Here is an 18,195-nt window from a genome sequence, read left to right as displayed (position 1 = left end):
ATTTAAGAAAAACTCAGAGGCAGAAGTAATGAAATAAGAATAACCTCAACTAACTATATTCATCTGAAATCAAGTCACCTTTGGCCAGATATGTGACAGATCAAGAGCAAGTGCTAGTCAAGGTCCCTTACTCTAAAACTTACCATCTAAAAGTTCCAAGGTCACAGTGGCGTCAACATACTCCCACCAGTGCTTCCCATCAGTTGAGACTGGGATCTCCCAGTTGGACCACTTGCAAGCCAGATGAATGCAGACACAGGCCACCACAGGAGGTGTGTACTGCAGGCTAAATGTGGTCAAATGCAGGCTGACATCAGAGGGAAGGAAACAAGAGAGTGTCATGAGCTCTCAATTCTGAACCCAAAGTCAAAACTCTCCATTACTTTAAAAAAAAAGTTAAAAAAAAAAAAGTTAAAAAAATAAAAAACCCACTGGAGAGCAAGAAGGGCAAGAAATATCCAGTGCTCTGACCCAGCACCCAACATGATTTTTTCCATTAACCCACTGGCTCAGGTAACAACTTTTCTAATTTTTCTGACTACACATCATTTAATCCACACGCTAATGAAGGACTGGAAAAAATAAAAACAAAAATAAAAGACTGAGCATTCAGTTTTTTAAAATAAGGATTAATTATCCTGAGAATAAGCTCAGAACTTAAGGAAAATTATAAGATTTTTGATATGTATAATCCCTAAGTCAAATACCTAAGGAAATATTCTAAAAATTATCTTGTCTCATGCCAATCATAGGTCTGGTCTCTTTAAAATAATGAACAGACAATCATTCTCTCAAGTGTCAATATACTTGACAGTTTACTTTTAAAATTTTTCCCACCAGGCTATAAAAATGAACTTCTTAGCCCTGACAGTCATTAGGAATATCTTTGGTTTCCATGAACAACCAGTAGACTGGAGATGAGAATAAGCAAGTCATTTGGTAATACAAGTTATGTATTAATTTTTTTCTTTAAAAAAGGAAGGAGAAAGAAAAAGTATCACAACTCTTTACACATATACATGCCCATTTATCTGGGCGTGGGTGAAGAAAAACAGAGTCTTTTAAAATATAGTAACAGCAGAATCCTCCAAATTAGATTTTAGTCACTGTCAATGAACCCCAAGTTTAAACAAACTTTCAGAATTATGCTCTTGGATATGTTAAAGCAAAGTGACAAATGCAGAATTAAGTAGGCTATCAAACGATCAGCAATAAATAAATATATCACTTTAACAAATTAAAAGAGCAGCATGGAAATTTTAAGGTACACATGAAAACTGCAGAAAAATCAACCTTTACCATAGAATTGTCTATAACACATTGTATCAGAGATCCTTGCCTAGATCTTTGGCTTCTAGTTTACTAAATGCAAGACCTGTCATCTTTCCATATACTCATCAAAAAGTGACAATTCTAATGCAAGTAAAGTACTATCCCAAAAACAGAAGAGAAAAATACTAAAATATAAACCTGTTGGTTGCCATGAAGTAAGAAGTCTGTGCTAAGTCCTTGCTTGCTAAAAAAAAGAAAGGGGGGAGGGGGAGAAGGTTATTAGTTCCATTCATTCTAAACAAGTATTTAGTAAGCATGTAATATTTGCAAGGCAGAGAATATAGTGGTAAATGAGGCAGGCATGGTCCCTGACCACCTGATGTTTACATTCTACTGTCAAAGAAAACAGTTTGAGTGATTTTTAATTATAATATTAATAATTATGCTGCTTCCCGACTTAGGGACCTAAGCTTTATTCTGCACACCAGGTATAAGGGGTACATGTTTAAAATGCAATTCCTGGGCATCCTCCCTAGAGTTTGACTCAACACATTTGGAGAAGAATGTAACAAACATTTTTACTTGTTAGTAACTCAGAGATCCTGATACAAGGGTTCACTGAGAAATTCTAAGCTAGGGGATGAACTAATTTGGAGGCAAGATCAGAATCCAGAGACCTTGCTATATCTGGAAAAAATTAGCAAATAACATAAATTATTCATATATATTACAATTTTTAAAATTCCTCCTTCGGGCTTCCCTGGTGGCGCAGTGGTTAAGAATCGCCTGCCGATGCAGGGGACACGGATTCGAGCCCTGGTCTGGGAAGTTCCCACATGCTGCGGAGCAACTAAGCCCACGCGCCACAGCTACTGAGCCTGTGGTCCAGAGCCCGCGAGCCACAATTCCTGAAGCCCGGCCACCTAGAGCCCGTGCTCTGCAACAAGAGAAGCTACCGCAATGAGAAGCCCACACACCGCAACGAAGAGTAGCCCTCGCTCACCGCAACTAGAGAAAGCCCGCACACAGCAACAAAGACCCAATGCAGCCCAAAAAATAAAATAAATTAAAAATAAATAAATAAACAAATAAAAATTCCTCCTTCAAAAAAAAATGCTCTGGGTAACAAAGCAAATTTTAACCTTCCTTAGATTAAATATTAGCATTTATCCATCTCTGTTAGTGTAAACCTTTCAAAATATAAGAACTCAGGGAAAATTGAGTTTTCAGATGAAACACATAAATAAGGCCAATTGTCAATCAGTTAAGTCTACAAAACGAAAAATGGCATTTAAACGCACAATGGTGTCTAGATAGCCTTGATACTACTATTTAAATAAATAAGAGCTAGGTTTTGTGCAATTACAGCTACTAAAGTTAAATCGGAATAAAAACCAAGTCCTGAGCTTCCCTGGTGGCGCAGTGGTTGAGAGTCCGCCTGCCGATGCAGGGGACACGGGTTCGTGCCCCGGTCTGGGAAGACCCCACATGCCGCGGACCGGCTGGGCCTGTGAGCCATGGCCGCTGAGCCTTCGTGTCCGGAGCCTGTGCTCCACAACGGAAGAGGCCACAATAGTGAGAGGCCCGCGTACCACAAAAAAAAAAAAAAAAAAAAAAAGTCCTGCCAGGGAATTAACAAAGATGAAAATAAGTTCAAATAAATTCTAGATGACCCTCTGGGTGGCCTTAAGAGTGCCTAGGACAATCAACCCTAGAATCAAATTAACCCCCAAGACATCCTTAAAATTGCTGTTAGATACTTATGATTTGATGACATTTCAAAATCTGCCCCCAGCTTTGACAAACATCCATAAGAAACTAACTCTCTTTATCTGGAGATCACCTAAAAACATTGTAAGAACCCAACAGAAAAACTCCAACCACTCATTTTGATTTAAGCCAGGTAGGTTTTTTAGTTTAAATTTTGGCCAAAGCAGCTGTGTTCTGTATTTGTCCAGAGCAAATCTTAGCCTCTAAATGGTAAAACAATTTAAGACAGCATCTCAAGTTGGGATTCCTTACCTCGAACAAGTTGAGTGCACTTTACCACATGTGTATGTGGGTGATCAATTGTTAGTTCAAAGCCTAAAAAAAAAAAAGGTAACTGGTTAAAAAGCTAAAGATACTCAAAATATCTTATATTTCTTTTATCCGAGTCATCATTGAAGGCCTCCCTCATTTTCTGGTCCCAAACCTGACGTTTAGAGGCTAAGAGAGTCAAAGTATGGAGCACACTCTTCTTTAAGATTATCTTCAAAGGTGCTTATGTTTTGAGCTAGAAGGCACCACTCAGATAATAAAGCTAATGCAGTCTCAAGATCCCTGAGCTACCAAAAACTTCTAAACACAAAACATTTTCTTAGGGACAACAGAATATAATACATGGTTGGAAGAAGCAATTACTCATGTAATAATTATCTTCGAAAGCTTAACCTTGAGAAAACATTTTGAAACCTATTCCTCTCTTACCTCAGTTTTGTCCCTTTTCATCATCTCAATTACTGTAAGTACTGATCATTTTATCTAACTCTAAATGATCTTTACCAAAATTACTTAAGGAAGATCGGTATGTCTACAAAAATTTTCAATGAAGTTTCTCTTTTTGAGTATATAAATTAAATTTTTCAATGAAATTTCTCTTTTCGAGTATGCAAATAAAATTTTCCAGTACAAGTAAGGAAATTCTAGGGAATTCCCTGGCTGTCCAGTGGTTAGGACTTGGCACTTTCTTCTACAGAGGGCCTGGGTTCAATCCCTGGTCGGGGAACCAGAATCCCACAAGTTGCGTGCCGCAGCCAAAAAATTTAAAAAATAAAAATAAAGTCTGAGACAAACTGATTAAAATAAAAAAGAAAGAAAAAAAATTCTATTGAGAAATTTACTTGATGCAAATTATTCTAAAAGTATAATTGATTCTTGCTAATTAGATCTTACTGGTTTCCACATTAAAATATTAATAAAAATTTACTCCACCAGAAAAATATCATTGTCCCCTAAAATATGGTCACCTTGAAGAAAACTAATTTAAAGTAAAAATTTGCAGAAACTAACTTCAGAGACAAACTTTGAAGAATTCACTGTATGTTTTGTACATGCAAAAATACAGCCCTACCAGTAACTTTCCAACATAACTCACGAAATACTCCCCTACCTAAAGAGAAAAATGATAGCCCAAAAGAACTAGAAAATCTTTATTTTCCATATTTGCTAAGCTTTTAAAGGCAGTCTCTTTGATGAAAATAATAGATAATAGCAGAACATCATCAGATCTTTAGCCCATCAACTGCTATAGCTTGAATTCCTCCACCTCCACTCCACTGTTCTGAACACTGATTATCAATTTTAAAAACAAATGCTGTTATCTAAATATAATGACAAGCAGACTATAAAAATCCATGGAAGAAAAAAAAGTTGTTTAGATAGTTTCTGCCATTATTTATCACAAAGTTAAAAACTGCCAAATCTTAACAAGCAAATCATGAATCCTAGAATATAAAACAAACAAACAAAAAACCCCTGCTAACTGCTATTTCAAAGGTCAGCCGTGCCTGCATTCTCTCTGTAGTATAAGCCAGGGTTAAATGACCTCTAAAATGTGCAAAAACCTTCCCAAGAAATTCTCTTCCTATTTCCTATTTTGCAAATTTTAAAATCATTACATTATGTACATATTTCTTTAATGTTTTAAAGGAAAATAAACTTACCTAAAGTCTGCAGAATTATGCTTTCTAATATCACCAGATCTTGAACTTGTTGCAGGTAAGCCTGCAGGTGAGAAGACAAATTATTCCCCAAAAAGATACAATATATAATATATAAAGTGTAGGCAAATTCTAACAACCTTCACAAAGCCTCAAAAGGCAAGGGTGGGGTTATGAGGGAGAGTAGGAACTGAAATTAACCCTTATTCCTAACAGATTCTCCTTAAAAAAAAAAAAAAAAAGTGGTATAGTGAGAGATGTCACTTTATTTATAAATGGCTACAGAAAAAGCACCAGAGATCTAGTTCATTTTCAGACTGACATTTTAGGTTCTAAAGTTCGTATGATGTAGACAGAATCCTACAGGCAATAGGCAATCTCAAACATTTGACTCCTGTTAAACCTTCCTTTTGGAGTAATGCTAGATTTTTAAAATTCATAAATGGGTTCAAAGGAAAAGGGGACAAACAAAAAATTCTTTCAGATTTGTACTGGCCATTACTGTAGCCACTATCCACACATGGCTATCGAGCACTTGAAATGTGTTATGAGTGTAGAATACACACTGAATTGTGAAGACTTAGTTAAGAAATAATAATGTAAACCACTTCATTAATAATGTTTTAAAATTGATTATATGCTGAAATGACTATATTTTGGGGTTAAAGAAAATAATATATAAAATATAACATATTAAAATTAATCTTAATTTTTTTAAGTAAAGATTTTTATATAAAGCTTAATGAAAAGTTTAAAATATTTAATTACATATGTGACTTCCCCTATATTTCTATTGGACAGCACTGGTCTAGAACTCTAGGAGAATGAGATTTGAGCCAGGAGTTAAGAGACTTACGTTGCTGTTAACTTTCCACTGAACTTTATGACCTTGAGTAAGTCCAGTAAGGACTTAAACTATGCTAGTTCCCCTTTCCATATAGTGAAGAAAGTATATTCTCCTAGTCACCTCATAAGAGAGACTCAGGTGAGAAGTCATGTAAATATACTTGAAAGAAAAAAAAATAAAGTAGGGATTTTATTTTTTGTTTTATTTTGTTAAAATAAAATTTTATTTGGTCAATTCTATAGACCAGTGGCAGTTAGTAGTCTCTAACGTAAATAAAAGTCCAGACCAACAGCTCTTCAACAAAACTACTGGTGCAGCCCAAAGAGAAAACAAAGTAAGTCAAGACACTACTATGCAAAACACTTAATTTACATAATAAGGGGCTATTATCAAAACAAACCGTCCCCACAACCACTTTGCCCAATATGATCAGAAGAACACACAATTCCACTTAATTTGATAATGGATGACTCAGGCACCCACTGTAACAGACAAATAATCTAGTAACAGAAATCCATAATTTTTCTCCAAACTCATCATTCCCCAATCACTGATTTCGAAAGCCAGGAGAGTTTCCCTTCTTTAGAAGGTCAAGGAAGGATGGAAAGGGAAAAAAAGCTATATGTATACACATAGGATAAAGGTGTGGAAGAATATATATCTGAACTGTAATCAGCAGTATCCTCCTAGGAGAAGGAGGGGAGATGAGCTTTACCTTTGACTTTAAATGATTCTTTAGTATTTGGGTTCTTTTATAATGAGCATACTTGTAATTTCTTAAAAAGTTAAGCACACATGCACCAGTGACAAGATTCACTTAAAAAAAATTCATTAACAAAAAATCTAAAAGAATTTTCTTCATAGTGATATTATAGTGGTTAAAAGCTGGAAATTATCTTAAGAGAAAATGGTTAAAATATATGTACGTATATGACAAAATACGATATCAATATTTAAAGGAAGCAGAGAATTGATGGGAAAATATTTGGTATACAGTAAGTGAAAAAAGCAGGTATAAAATATATACATGTGTAGCTACTCATAGAAAAGAAGCTGGAAATACTGGTTCATTTATATATCTGTGGTACAAATTACATCTAGGTAATATATTTTCTTCTTTTTCTGCATTTTCCAATTTTACCAGAATGAATACAATTAACTTTTGCCATAAATTTCTGTGATGTTTTTGTTAAGGAAAAAACAAACACTAAAACTTCCTTTAACAGCCCCAATTCAGACTTCAGTAAATCAAAGTTAAAAAACTAAGTTATGATCAAAATAAATTAAGAAAAACAGATGTGTGTAATTAATCCCCTACCTCACTCCTAGTATCAGGAAGTGATTCCTGTGGATGGAGACAAGCATGTGCTACCTTGATGACGTGTTCCAATTTTTTGGGCTGCTCCTCTACTTTGGCTGCTAAAAATAAGGCTGCTGGAGCCACAGACTGGATGAAGAGAAAATAAATCACATTTATTATTTGTTTATTTCTAGAGTAAGGTAGATCTAAAAAAGAACTAAGTCTTAAACCAACTTCTTTGCTTACCTCAACTTCGTCACCTCTTGTTTATGCTTTCTCCTCCTCTACTTAATTATCTTCTCCTCTCCTATCCATTAACCACGTCCACTTCTGAAAACCAATCCTTCAACAAACTCTCATTAAAAGCTACCTATTCAAGAAACCACTAGATGTAAATAGACAGCTTTCTATTTAAAATGAGATTATTAAGTTTTATCAAAGCACTCTATATACTTTTTTTAAAGGAGTAAACTGAAATGTCCAGAATCAGCAAATCCATGGAGACAGAAGTAGATTAGTGGTTGCCGGGGGCTGGGAGAAGAGAGGAATGGGAGTGACTGCTAAAGCATGAGGGGTTTCTTTCTGGGGTGATGTAAATGCTCTGAAATTAGATCATGGTGATGGTTGCCCAACTCTGAATATACTAAGAACCAGTGAATTGTACACCCAAAGGAGGAAATTTATTGTATGCGAATTACCTCAATTATACTTACATATGGAGAGGAGCACAAATCTTTAAAAAAGAATTCAAAGTATAGTATTATATTCAACAGCTTATAAGTAGAAGGTACTTAGAGGGGGAAAAAAAAAAGTCAAGCCAGGGCGGTCCAGTGGTTAGGACTTGGCACTCTCACTGCCAGGACCGGGGTTCCATCCCTGGTTGGGGAACTAAGATACTGTAAGCCTCGAAGCACAGCCAAAATAAAAAAGTCAAGCCAATACACAAGCAGACAGAAAACTCAGACACTAAACAAGAAATTAGAGCAATAGGACATAAACATAGCCTGGTGATCTGGGAAACCTCAGGAAGCACAACGTCTCTAGAACCTTAAGAATATTTCAGTGAATCAAAGATGGCAATGGCATGAACTACAATTCACCAGGAGTTAAAGAAAGCAATAAATAATTTTATAGAAGTGAAATATCTATTTACTGAGTAGAACTGACATGCATTCTAACACTTATTTGTATCCCTGCAGTTATCTGTTATACTTTGCTAGAATAGATTTTTCTCCACAAATTCAATTCAGAATAACAATTCTCTTCCTTCATATTTGTTGCAGTTATATATGGAGCTTGCTACATATATTCTACTAGACCTTAGGATAAACAAAGAAAAACCAGAGGAAAATGGGCACGAACAAATGTGTGAGAAATCGGGGCATAAAGCACATTTTGAACACTAAACTGAGTAGTTTAGTTAAAAGATATAAATAAAGTGATGTGGGACACAAAAGATTTTTAAGAAGAGAGTGACACTACAGATTTTAGATAAAAAAATGCAGAGTTTAAGAAATATTTGGAAAGGTTAATCCAGTGGTAGGTGGTACTAAAAGGAAAGGATAGATACATTAAAAGTTAATTTTATTAAAGAGAAAATTTTAATAATACAGGCAGGGACTTCCCTGGTGGCACAGTAGTTAAGACTCCGTGCTCCCAATGCAATGGGCCCAGGTTCGATCCCTTGTCGGGGAACTAGAGCCCACATGCATGCCCCAACTAAGGAGGCTGCCTGCCACAACTAAGTAAGACCCGGCACAACCAAATAAATGAATAAAATAAACAAATAAATATTAAAACAACAATAATGATAACACAGGCATTAGGAAATAAAGTTTAGAGTAGGCACTAGCAGTAGAAATAAAGTAAAAAAGAAACCCAGCTTTCACCTTGGAAAACAAATAGGTTTTCAGTAAATATATGTATTTGCATACAGAGAAAAAAATTCTAATGGAATATACACCAAAACGTTAACAGGTTATCTCTGAACACCGAGTTATAGGGAAACCATCACTTTCTCCTTTAATCTGTCCTCTTTCAATTTTTTTTTTTTTTTGGCTGCATTGGGTCTTTGTGGCTGCACATGGGCTTTTTTCTCTAGTTGTGGTGAGCAAGGGCTACTCTTCGTTGCGGTGCACAGGCTTCTCATTGCTCTGGCTTCTCTTGTTGTGGAGCATGGGCTCAGTAGCTGTGGCACACGGGCCAGTAGTTGTGGCTCGTGGGCTTTAGAACGCAGGCTCACTAGTTGTGGCGCACAGGCTTAGTTGCTCTGTGGCAATGTGGGATCTTCCAGGCCAGGGATCGAACCCACATCCCCTGCATTGGAAGGTGGATTCTAAACCACTGCACCACCAGGGAAGTCCCTATCCTCTTTTAACTTTATGATGACAATATATATTTATAGGGGAAGAAAAAATGGTACCACTATAAAAATTAACGGGACTTTATAACTGATTGGACACAGGGGAAAAGGAAAAGGACAACTCAGAGACAACACTTAAGATTTTAAGCCTACAACTTTGCTTTCAAGAGGCTAAAAATATATTTGAAAGAATCTAACTAAAATATGATATACAAACAATGGCTTACAAGGCAAGATAATATCTGTTAAGTGAAAGACCACAAGAGATAAATTTCAACCTCCTTTTTGTCCAATCAACCATATAAATACTCATAGCTCCTCATGGAATCATATACCAAGCTAGCTTATCAAACTATTTTCCCATCAAAGGCAGTTTCCCAGAGGAATTCCAGGTAGGAGTATAAGATTTTCTCCATTTTAAAAGAACAATAATAATGCTAGCTAATACTTATTTGTTTGCTATATGCAGACACTTTGTAAATTAATTCACCTATATCCTACTAACTACTCTATGAGGTAGGCACTATTATTGACCCCAAAGAGATGAGAAAACTGAGGCGTATGGTAACTTGCTCAAAGGCATATAGCTGGTAGGCAGTACAGCAAGGATCCGCATCCAGACAAGTCTGACTCCAGAGCCCATCCTCTTAACCACTAAACTTGACCTTTTAAGAGTCAGCTAATGAGAATAATATACACCCAAATTTGTCAGCTATTAAAAGACAACACCTGTATATCAAATATTATAAAATACAGAATAAATACACACACACCAAGTTGCTCACCACTACTTTTACATTCCCCCACTTGAAAACTTTTAGGACAGTACATACAGAAATTCAATTAATGAGGTTGAATTTCTTCTCAAAAAGAGAGTAAATGCAATGCCAGGATTTAAGTGAGAATAAACCAGTCATTTAATCATGTCTGCTAAGAAATAAAGTTTATGTCAATCAAAAGACAGCTTCTCTACCTTCCAAGGTATTGGAAATGAATGATGGTTATGTATATATAATGCAAAAAGTAATCATGCTGCAAACCTCAGACTTTTGTGCTTTACTTTATGTTATACCTCAACAAAAATTTTAAAATTTTTTTAAAAAGGCAAGAACTCTAGGCTTGAAAACACTATAAACGAAGAGTTACAACAAAACGAAAAAAGTATTCACAGCACATGACATATGGCTCTGATATATAAAGAGCTCATTTAAATGAGAAAATCAAAAAAAATAAAACAGGGGCAAAAAGAAACAACAGATAATTCTTCAATTTCACAAGAACAATGACCAATAGGCATCAGAAGTTCAACTTCACTAATTGAAGAAATGTAAATTAAGAAAATAACTTAGGGCTTCCACTATCTTGCTCACCACTCTAGCCCTAGTGCTTGACAAGTAGTTAGAACTTAATATTTCTTGAAATAATGAGTATTTGTTGTTAGTGAGGATGCAGAGGAAAGAACCCTCCCCCACAGTGCTAGAAACAATGTATGTTGACATAATCTTTCAGTAGAGCAAACTGACACAAAAAAACTTTTAAATGCATACCCTTGGACACAGCAATTCCACCTATAGGAATTTATAAAATAGTCATATAAATGCATGATATATGTACCAGACTAACTTATGTAACATTATTTATAATACAATAAACTATAAACAACCCCAATATCCACCAATAGAGAGCTGGTAAAATAAATTATAGTAACTACTCAAATAAATACTATGTGGCCACTTAAAATGAGAAACCAATAAGAAAATGTCCAATACATACATACTGTTAAGCAATAAAGGCAATTGTGTAAGAGTGGTACAGTAAGAAGTGATTTTTATAGAAATCCATAAATGCTGGTACTATATGCACAGAAAAATGTCTGAGACACTATTACCAAAATGTTTATCAACGGTTACTACTTCTGGAGGATGGGATTACAGAAGAGCTTTCACTTTCTGCCTTACACATTTCTGTACTGTTTTAATTTTTACCATGAGCACCTACTACCTTTGTAATAAGAAAAAATAACAAGAAAAATGTATGAGCACTTCACACTACATACTACATTTCAATGCCACAACAATGTATTAAGTCCCCTCAAATTTGAATTTGGACTCATCACAGCTAAACTCTTAGAATTAACATACTAAAGGAGTGATATTTTTCATCTGTTAATTCCAGAATGTGCCTAAAATCAATTCTCTAAAGAGGACCAATAACCTCAAACTAAAAGAATCACTGGGGCTTCCCTGGTGGCGCAGTGGTTTAGTGTCTGCCTGCTGATGCAGGGGACGCAGGTTCGTGCCCCGGTCCGAGAAGATCCCACATGCTGCGGAACGTCTGGGCCCATGAGCCATGGCCGCTGAGCCTGCGCGTCCAGAGCCTGTGCTCCGCAACGGGAGAGGCCACACAGTGAGAGGCCCGCGTACCGCAGGAAAAAAAAAAAAAAACATTGCATTTTGGAAAAGGTCATAAACTCCAGAAGAATCTCTTTATATTGGATAATTACCAGATCATTCATTCATTCAACAAGTTTACTGAAAGTGCTTTAGAGGATACACAGAAAAGTGAGTCTCTGTCCTTGCTAAGATAAATGCATAGAAAATAAAACAAGATATAATTTAAAAGGTAAAAATAGGGGAAATATACATACACACACACATACATATGCATAGAGTGGACAAATTGATTTCAGATGTAGTTCACCCTGGATTTCAAACCCTTACCATAATAAAAGAAATGTAGAAAACTTTCATAATGGGCAAGACAACTTATGGACTTCCTCTTCAAATTCCATTCTTTATCCACTACTTTCTATTCTAGAGCTATCAGACAGCCTCATTAAATGCTTCTCTCTCTCTTATTAAGAGTGTGTTCCTTGCAATCAGAGGAGGTAGGGAGGTTAAGGGTAGGAGACAGCCCAACTGATTGAATAATCAGCAAAAATTGGGAATAGTTAATCCACACTCTAAAGGGTTTCCTGTGCAATTATTCCCAATACTGAGTCCACCAATATCTTACAAGAGCAATATCTAACTTTCCAGTTTCTCTTCCTATGGCATAAAAATTCAAAACCTATCATCCTGGGACTTCCCTGGTGGCACAGTGGTTAAGAATCTGCCTGCCAATGCAGGGGTCATGGGCTTGAGCCCTGGTCCGGGAAGATCCCACATGCCGTGGAGCAACTAAGCCCGTGCACAACTACTGAGCCTGTGCTCTAGAGCCCACGAGCCACAACTACTGAAGCCCGGGCACCTAGAGCCCGTGCTCCACAACAAGAGAAGCCATCGCAATGAGAAGCCCACACACCGTAACGAAGAGTAGCCCCCGCTCGCCACAACTAGAGAAAGCCTGAGCGCAGCAATGAAGACCCAATGCAGCCAAAAATAAATAAATTTATTTAAAAAAAAAAAAACTATCATCCTAAGGAAAAGTCTGAAACACCTTTTCTCAAAACGTAACCTTTTCTTAAAAAAATAATGAAATATTTGACTCACAAATCCATATGAAGTGTTCAAGTTTAGCCCTATTACCTTGTGATTTTATTAAACAAATATAAGCTTACCTGCAACTGGGATATCACTATGCACTCGCTTCCAAGTCATTTACAATAATGTTAAATAGGACCATTTCAGGTAGCAAAACTGAAAATAGCACTATTTACAATTCTGTCCAGAAAAAAAAAAATCCCTTTATTACTATTATTTTCTTTTTTCTGTCTTAAAAGTCATCCCCCAGTTATCACATAACACACCTTCCCCTTCCAACTGGTCATTGATGGGAATTTTATCAAAGGTTTTTAGAAAATGTAAATGACTTAACATTCACTTGTTTTCCTGTGCCCATATTATTATTAAACATTTCAAAAATCACACTTAAATTAAGTGTAATGCTACCCCCCTTTAATGCTACTCTCCCAATCCAAAAACGTTAAGTTTAAATGTTCAATAATCTATTTTATTAGAGAATCCACCTACTCTAAGGATGCACTAAAGCTAAACAACTAGCTAGACACTTCACAGGAAAACTAGAAGGCTGGATTCAGAACAGCAGTGTGACACATAATGAAAGTGATCAATCATAAGCTCTAAACTTCAAATCCCAGTTCAGCAGCAAAGATCAACCATAAAAGAAATATGAAGTTGAGATTAATCACAAAAGGATTACACCATATATAAAAATTATACTTACATTTCGATGGAACTGTGTAAAGGACTGAATCATGTAGAATCGATGCATGTACACTATAGCAGTGTTGATGGTCAATTGTGAGCTAGAATGTTCAAGTTAAGGTCCCAAAACAGACGGGCAGTACAATTCCCAAAAATACAACCTCTATATCCTCCCAGAAGGACCATGCAGCCAAGCACAGTGGATGCCCCTAAATGAAAATCATACTTACCTCTCAGGGGTGTGGAGAAAGGGACACCTCCTACACTCTTAGTGGAAATGCAAATTGATGCAGCCGCTATGAAAAATAGTATGGAGGTTCCTTAAAAAACTAAAAATAGGGACTTCCCTGGTGGAGCAGTGGTTAAGAATCCGCCTCCCAATGCAGAGGACACTGGTTCGAGCCCTGGTCCAGGAAGATTCCCACATGCCGTGAAGCAATTAAGCCCGTGTGCCACAACTACTGAGCCTGCGCTCTAGAGCCCATGAGACACAGCTACTGGGCCCATGCACCACAACTACTGAAGCCCGTGCACCTAGAGCCCGTGCTCCGCAACAAGAGAAGCCAGCGCAATGAGAAGCCTGCACACCTCAACGAAGAATAGCCCCCACTCGCCGCAACAAGGGAAAGCCCGCATGCAGCAACGAAGACCCAACACAGCCAAAAATAAATAAATAAAATAAATAAATTTAAAAAAAAAAAAGAAAGAAAAGGTGCATGCACCCCAATGCTCATAGCAGCACTATTTACAATAGCCAAGGCATGGAAACAACCTAAATGTCCATCAACAGATGAATGGATAAAGACGATGTAGTGTATATATACAGAATGGAATACTACTCAGCCATAAAAAAAGAATGAAATAATGCCATTTGCAGCAACATGGATGGACCTAGAGATTATCATACTAAGTCAGTCAGAAAGAGAATGACAAATACCATATGATATCACTTAAATGTGGAATCTAAAATATGACACAAATGAACTCATTTATGAAACAGAAACAAACTCACAGACCCAAAAATCAAACTTATGGTTACCAAAGGGGGAAAAGGGATAAATTAGGAGTTTGGGATTAGCAGATACAAATTACTATATATATAATAAACAACAAGGTCCTACTGTATAGCACAGGGAACTATATTCAATATCCTGTAATAAACCATAATGGAAAAGAATATGAAAAAGAACATGTAGGGAATTCCCTGGCAGTCCAGTGGTTAGGACTCAGTGCCTTCACTGCCGTGGGCCTGGGTTCAATCACTGGTCGGGGAACTAAGTGCCCACAAGCTGTGTGGTGTGGCAAAAAAAAAAAAAAAGACTATGTATATATATGTATAACTGAATCACTTTGCTGTACACCTGAAACTAACATAACGTTGTACATCTATACTTCAACTTTAAAAAAAAAAAGAAAATCATACTTTCCTCTAAGAATTAAAAAGCAAATCTGTTCTTTCATCAATTAACTTCCAATTGACACTTAACACACTGTCTTATATGTAACAGATATTCACTATAAAGTTGCTGAATTAATAAACAAGCAAAGCTTCTCAGCATGTGGATCAAGAAGGAATATGAACAAAACTATGTAAGACCTAAACCTGTTACTTGCCTACTGAAAATCCTGCCAAGGTGATATCCTTGCACAGGATATCTCTTCAAATGATTTACAACACTCTCCCTGATCTGCCCCCTAGGTATGTCTCCACTTATCTCCTCACCTTCTAAGCTCCAGCAATTACCTTTTCAGTTCTACTTCTCTCTGGCACTCATAAGGTGATCCCTGGGACCAGAAACACTATGATTTGATATTCATTCAGTGAGTTATTTGATACTCACTAAAAAGAAAAACATTTTTTCTGCTTTTAATTTTTAAAGAGCTCCATTTCCAGTTATTACAAAATATTGGCTACAGTCCCTTGTTGTGCAATAAATCCTTATAGCCTAACTTACAGCCAGTAGTTTGCCCCTCCCTTCTGTCCCCACTGGTAACCACTAGTCTGTTCTCTATATCTGTGAATATGCCTTTTTGTTTTCACTAGTTTGTTGTATTTCTTAGGTTCCACATATAAATGTTATCACACGATATTTGTCTTTCTCTGACTACTTCACTTAGTATAATCTCTAGGTCCATCCATGTTGCTGCAAATGGCATTATTTCATTCTTTTTTATGGCTGAGTAGTATTCCATTGTGTATATATACCACATCTTCTTTATCCATTCATCCTTCAATGAACATTCAGGTTGCTTCCATACCTTGGCAATTATAAATAATGCTGCTATGAACACTGGGGTGCATGTATATTTTCAAATATGTGTTTTTGTTTTTTTCAGATATATACCCACGTGTGGAATTGCTGGGTCAAACAGCAGTTCTATTTTTAGCTTTTTGAGAAACCTCCATACTGTTTTCCACAGTGACTGCACCAAGCTACACTCCCACCAACAGTGTACAAGGGTTCCCTTGAAAAGAGAAACTTTTGAATGTCTTATTATAAAGACCTCAGAAAACAATGTGGGATATACAGAGATGAGACAGTACCACAATGGCAACAACCTTAATAACACACATGTAAAAAGGCAAGTGCTAGGATGCACTGAAACAGGATTTAAAAAAAAAAGAAAAAGGTTTAACTCAGTACTGACTGGATGCTTAGGAAACAAACTGGATACAGGCACCAAAGAGGACACCACTTTCGAAGTGAGCACAACCTTAAGACACAAACATACAGCCAGCAACACATTTAAATGGAAGCTGCACCCAAGAATAAATTTTCATTTCCTGAGTGGAAAGAACTTTATATAGCTTTCTCTGCTACAAAATGAGTAGGTTTTCTGACAAACAAAAACACTTAAAGGGAAAAAAAAATTCACTAAATCTCTGAAATATGAGGAAAACGAATATACATTAGCACTCTGAGTAACTTTAAAACACAGTATTTTATAAAAGGTTTTTTAGAACATTAGATCTGTAGGTCTACATCCCTACAAATCTACACTGACATCCTTCCTTCCTCTGAAATGCTATAAAACTCTTAACAGTAGCTACTTTAACATATGAGTGCCAAGCATTGTGTTGGGCACAGAAATCAAATTCATGAGTTATCGCCCCCATTTTACAGACAAGAAAACCAAGAATTCGACAGGTTTCTTAAACAACTAGTAAGGGGAAGGAACGGATTTTAAGCCAAAGCTGGGGCATTAATTCTAGACCACTCTCTTTATAAGACCTTCAGGTATCGAAATTTCTCAAAACTCTCTTTACACACTAAGTTCAAGAGGCAGCCATCAACAGTGAAATCTCCACCAGATCCCTAGGGCATAGTAGAAAAGCAGAATCTCGAAGTCACCGGAGTAGGAGATCAGAACACACCGAAAACAGACTACGAGGAAGAGGAGTTAAAACACAAAGCGGAAAGGATACGCGTTCCCAGCAAGGTTGATGGCACGGGTGAGCGAGCGGGAAATTAACTCGGCCTCGCTTCCCTCCAGCGAACACTTAACTTCAGTTCGCCCCATCGTAGGGTCTCCTAACTAGACATCCAGTCCCTGCCCACCCTCTTCCCTTCTGTCTGACAGACCTTGAAGCCTGGACGCCCAAACAGGGCGGGACCTACTCCAAGGCCGAAGGCCTAGGCCGCAAGGATACACGTTAAGACGTTGGCCCATGTCCTGGAGCAGATTGGCCGCCTGCTGGCGATAAGAAAGTTCTTTATCGGGGTCCAGGCCAAAACGACGGGATGGGCTATTTTCCAGCTGTTCTCGAGTAAAATACCACCGTTTATTGTTGTTCTTTCTGTCTCCCTCCATAGTGCTTCAACCAAAAGGCAGCGGCGGCGGCTGCAAGCACTTCCCAGCGTCACCTAAGGGGCGACACACATCCGCTGTACGGAGACAACTGCGACGTGACAAACTTCCGCCAGGGGAGGACGGCTGGATTGTGACACGCTTCCGCCGACGGGTTGCTAAGTTAAAGAATCCACTTCCGGAACGGACCTCGGGTCACTCTGCAGCCGAGTTAACAGGCAGCAGGAAACACCTTGCGTCGAGGACACAGGCGCCAGTCATGTGACCCTTGAGAGGCAAGGTGCGGTTAGGAGCTCTCGTTCAAAAATAAACCACGTCTCTTCCCGCGAGAACTGGGTTCTGCCTTCGCGCGCTGAGCAGAGCTGAATGCGGCGTCCGCTCACGCGCCGCTGGGCGGTTCCTCGGAGAACTTCGCTTGTGACGTAGGTGACGGTATAAAACTGGGCAGATGGCGAACTTAACAGAGAAAAGGGGTGAGACTGTCAAAAACTGAGAAAAGTAATCAAAGAGAGTAGCCCTACCGTATATTAGAACATAAAGCAACTGGAAAGCTCTCGCACTGTTGCTAGCAGTATAAATTACCCATTTGAAAAGCCGCGTTGCAATATGTAGCTAAAGCCTTGAAAACATTCCTTCGCCACGGTGGCCAACTTAAAGGAATAAAATGAAATTAATGGAAATAATTTAGTGCTTACCACAATGCTGACTCAAATATACTATCTCATTTAATTGATACA

At 37.5% G+C, this 18,195-nt stretch overlaps 1 protein-coding gene across 2 annotated transcripts in view; it reads right to left on the bottom strand.

Annotated features, from left to right (window-relative positions):
- Nucleotides 1–18,133, bottom strand: part of CCNT1 (cyclin T1) — a 29,610-nt gene extending 11,477 nt beyond the window's left edge. Inside the window, exons 1-7 of one of the 2 annotated variants that reach the window (XM_079936640.1) lie at nt 17,301–18,133; nt 13,668–13,749; nt 7,139–7,267; nt 4,977–5,037; nt 3,295–3,357; nt 1,471–1,516; nt 144–307 (exon numbers count right to left, since the gene is read on the bottom strand). In XM_079936640.1, coding sequence (XP_079792766.1) covers nt 144–307; nt 1,471–1,516; nt 3,295–3,357; nt 4,977–5,037; nt 7,139–7,267; nt 13,668–13,749; nt 17,301–17,461 — 706 coding nt within the window. In that variant the 5' untranslated portion in view covers nt 17,462–18,133. Of the gene's footprint in view, nt 1–143; nt 308–1,470; nt 1,517–3,294; nt 3,358–4,976; nt 5,038–7,138; nt 7,268–13,667; nt 13,750–17,075; nt 17,275–17,300 lie in introns of those variants that run through there. The other variant, XM_079936641.1, reaches the window with a different exon arrangement.
- Between the last annotated feature and the right edge of the window lie 62 nt (nt 18,134–18,195).

The sequence above is a fragment of the Stenella coeruleoalba genome, assembly GCF_951394435.1.
Source record: "Stenella coeruleoalba genome assembly, chromosome: 11".
Classification (NCBI taxonomy): Eukaryota; Metazoa; Chordata; class Mammalia; order Artiodactyla; family Delphinidae; genus Stenella; species Stenella coeruleoalba.
This window is presented reverse-complemented; position numbering and strand designations above follow the sequence as displayed.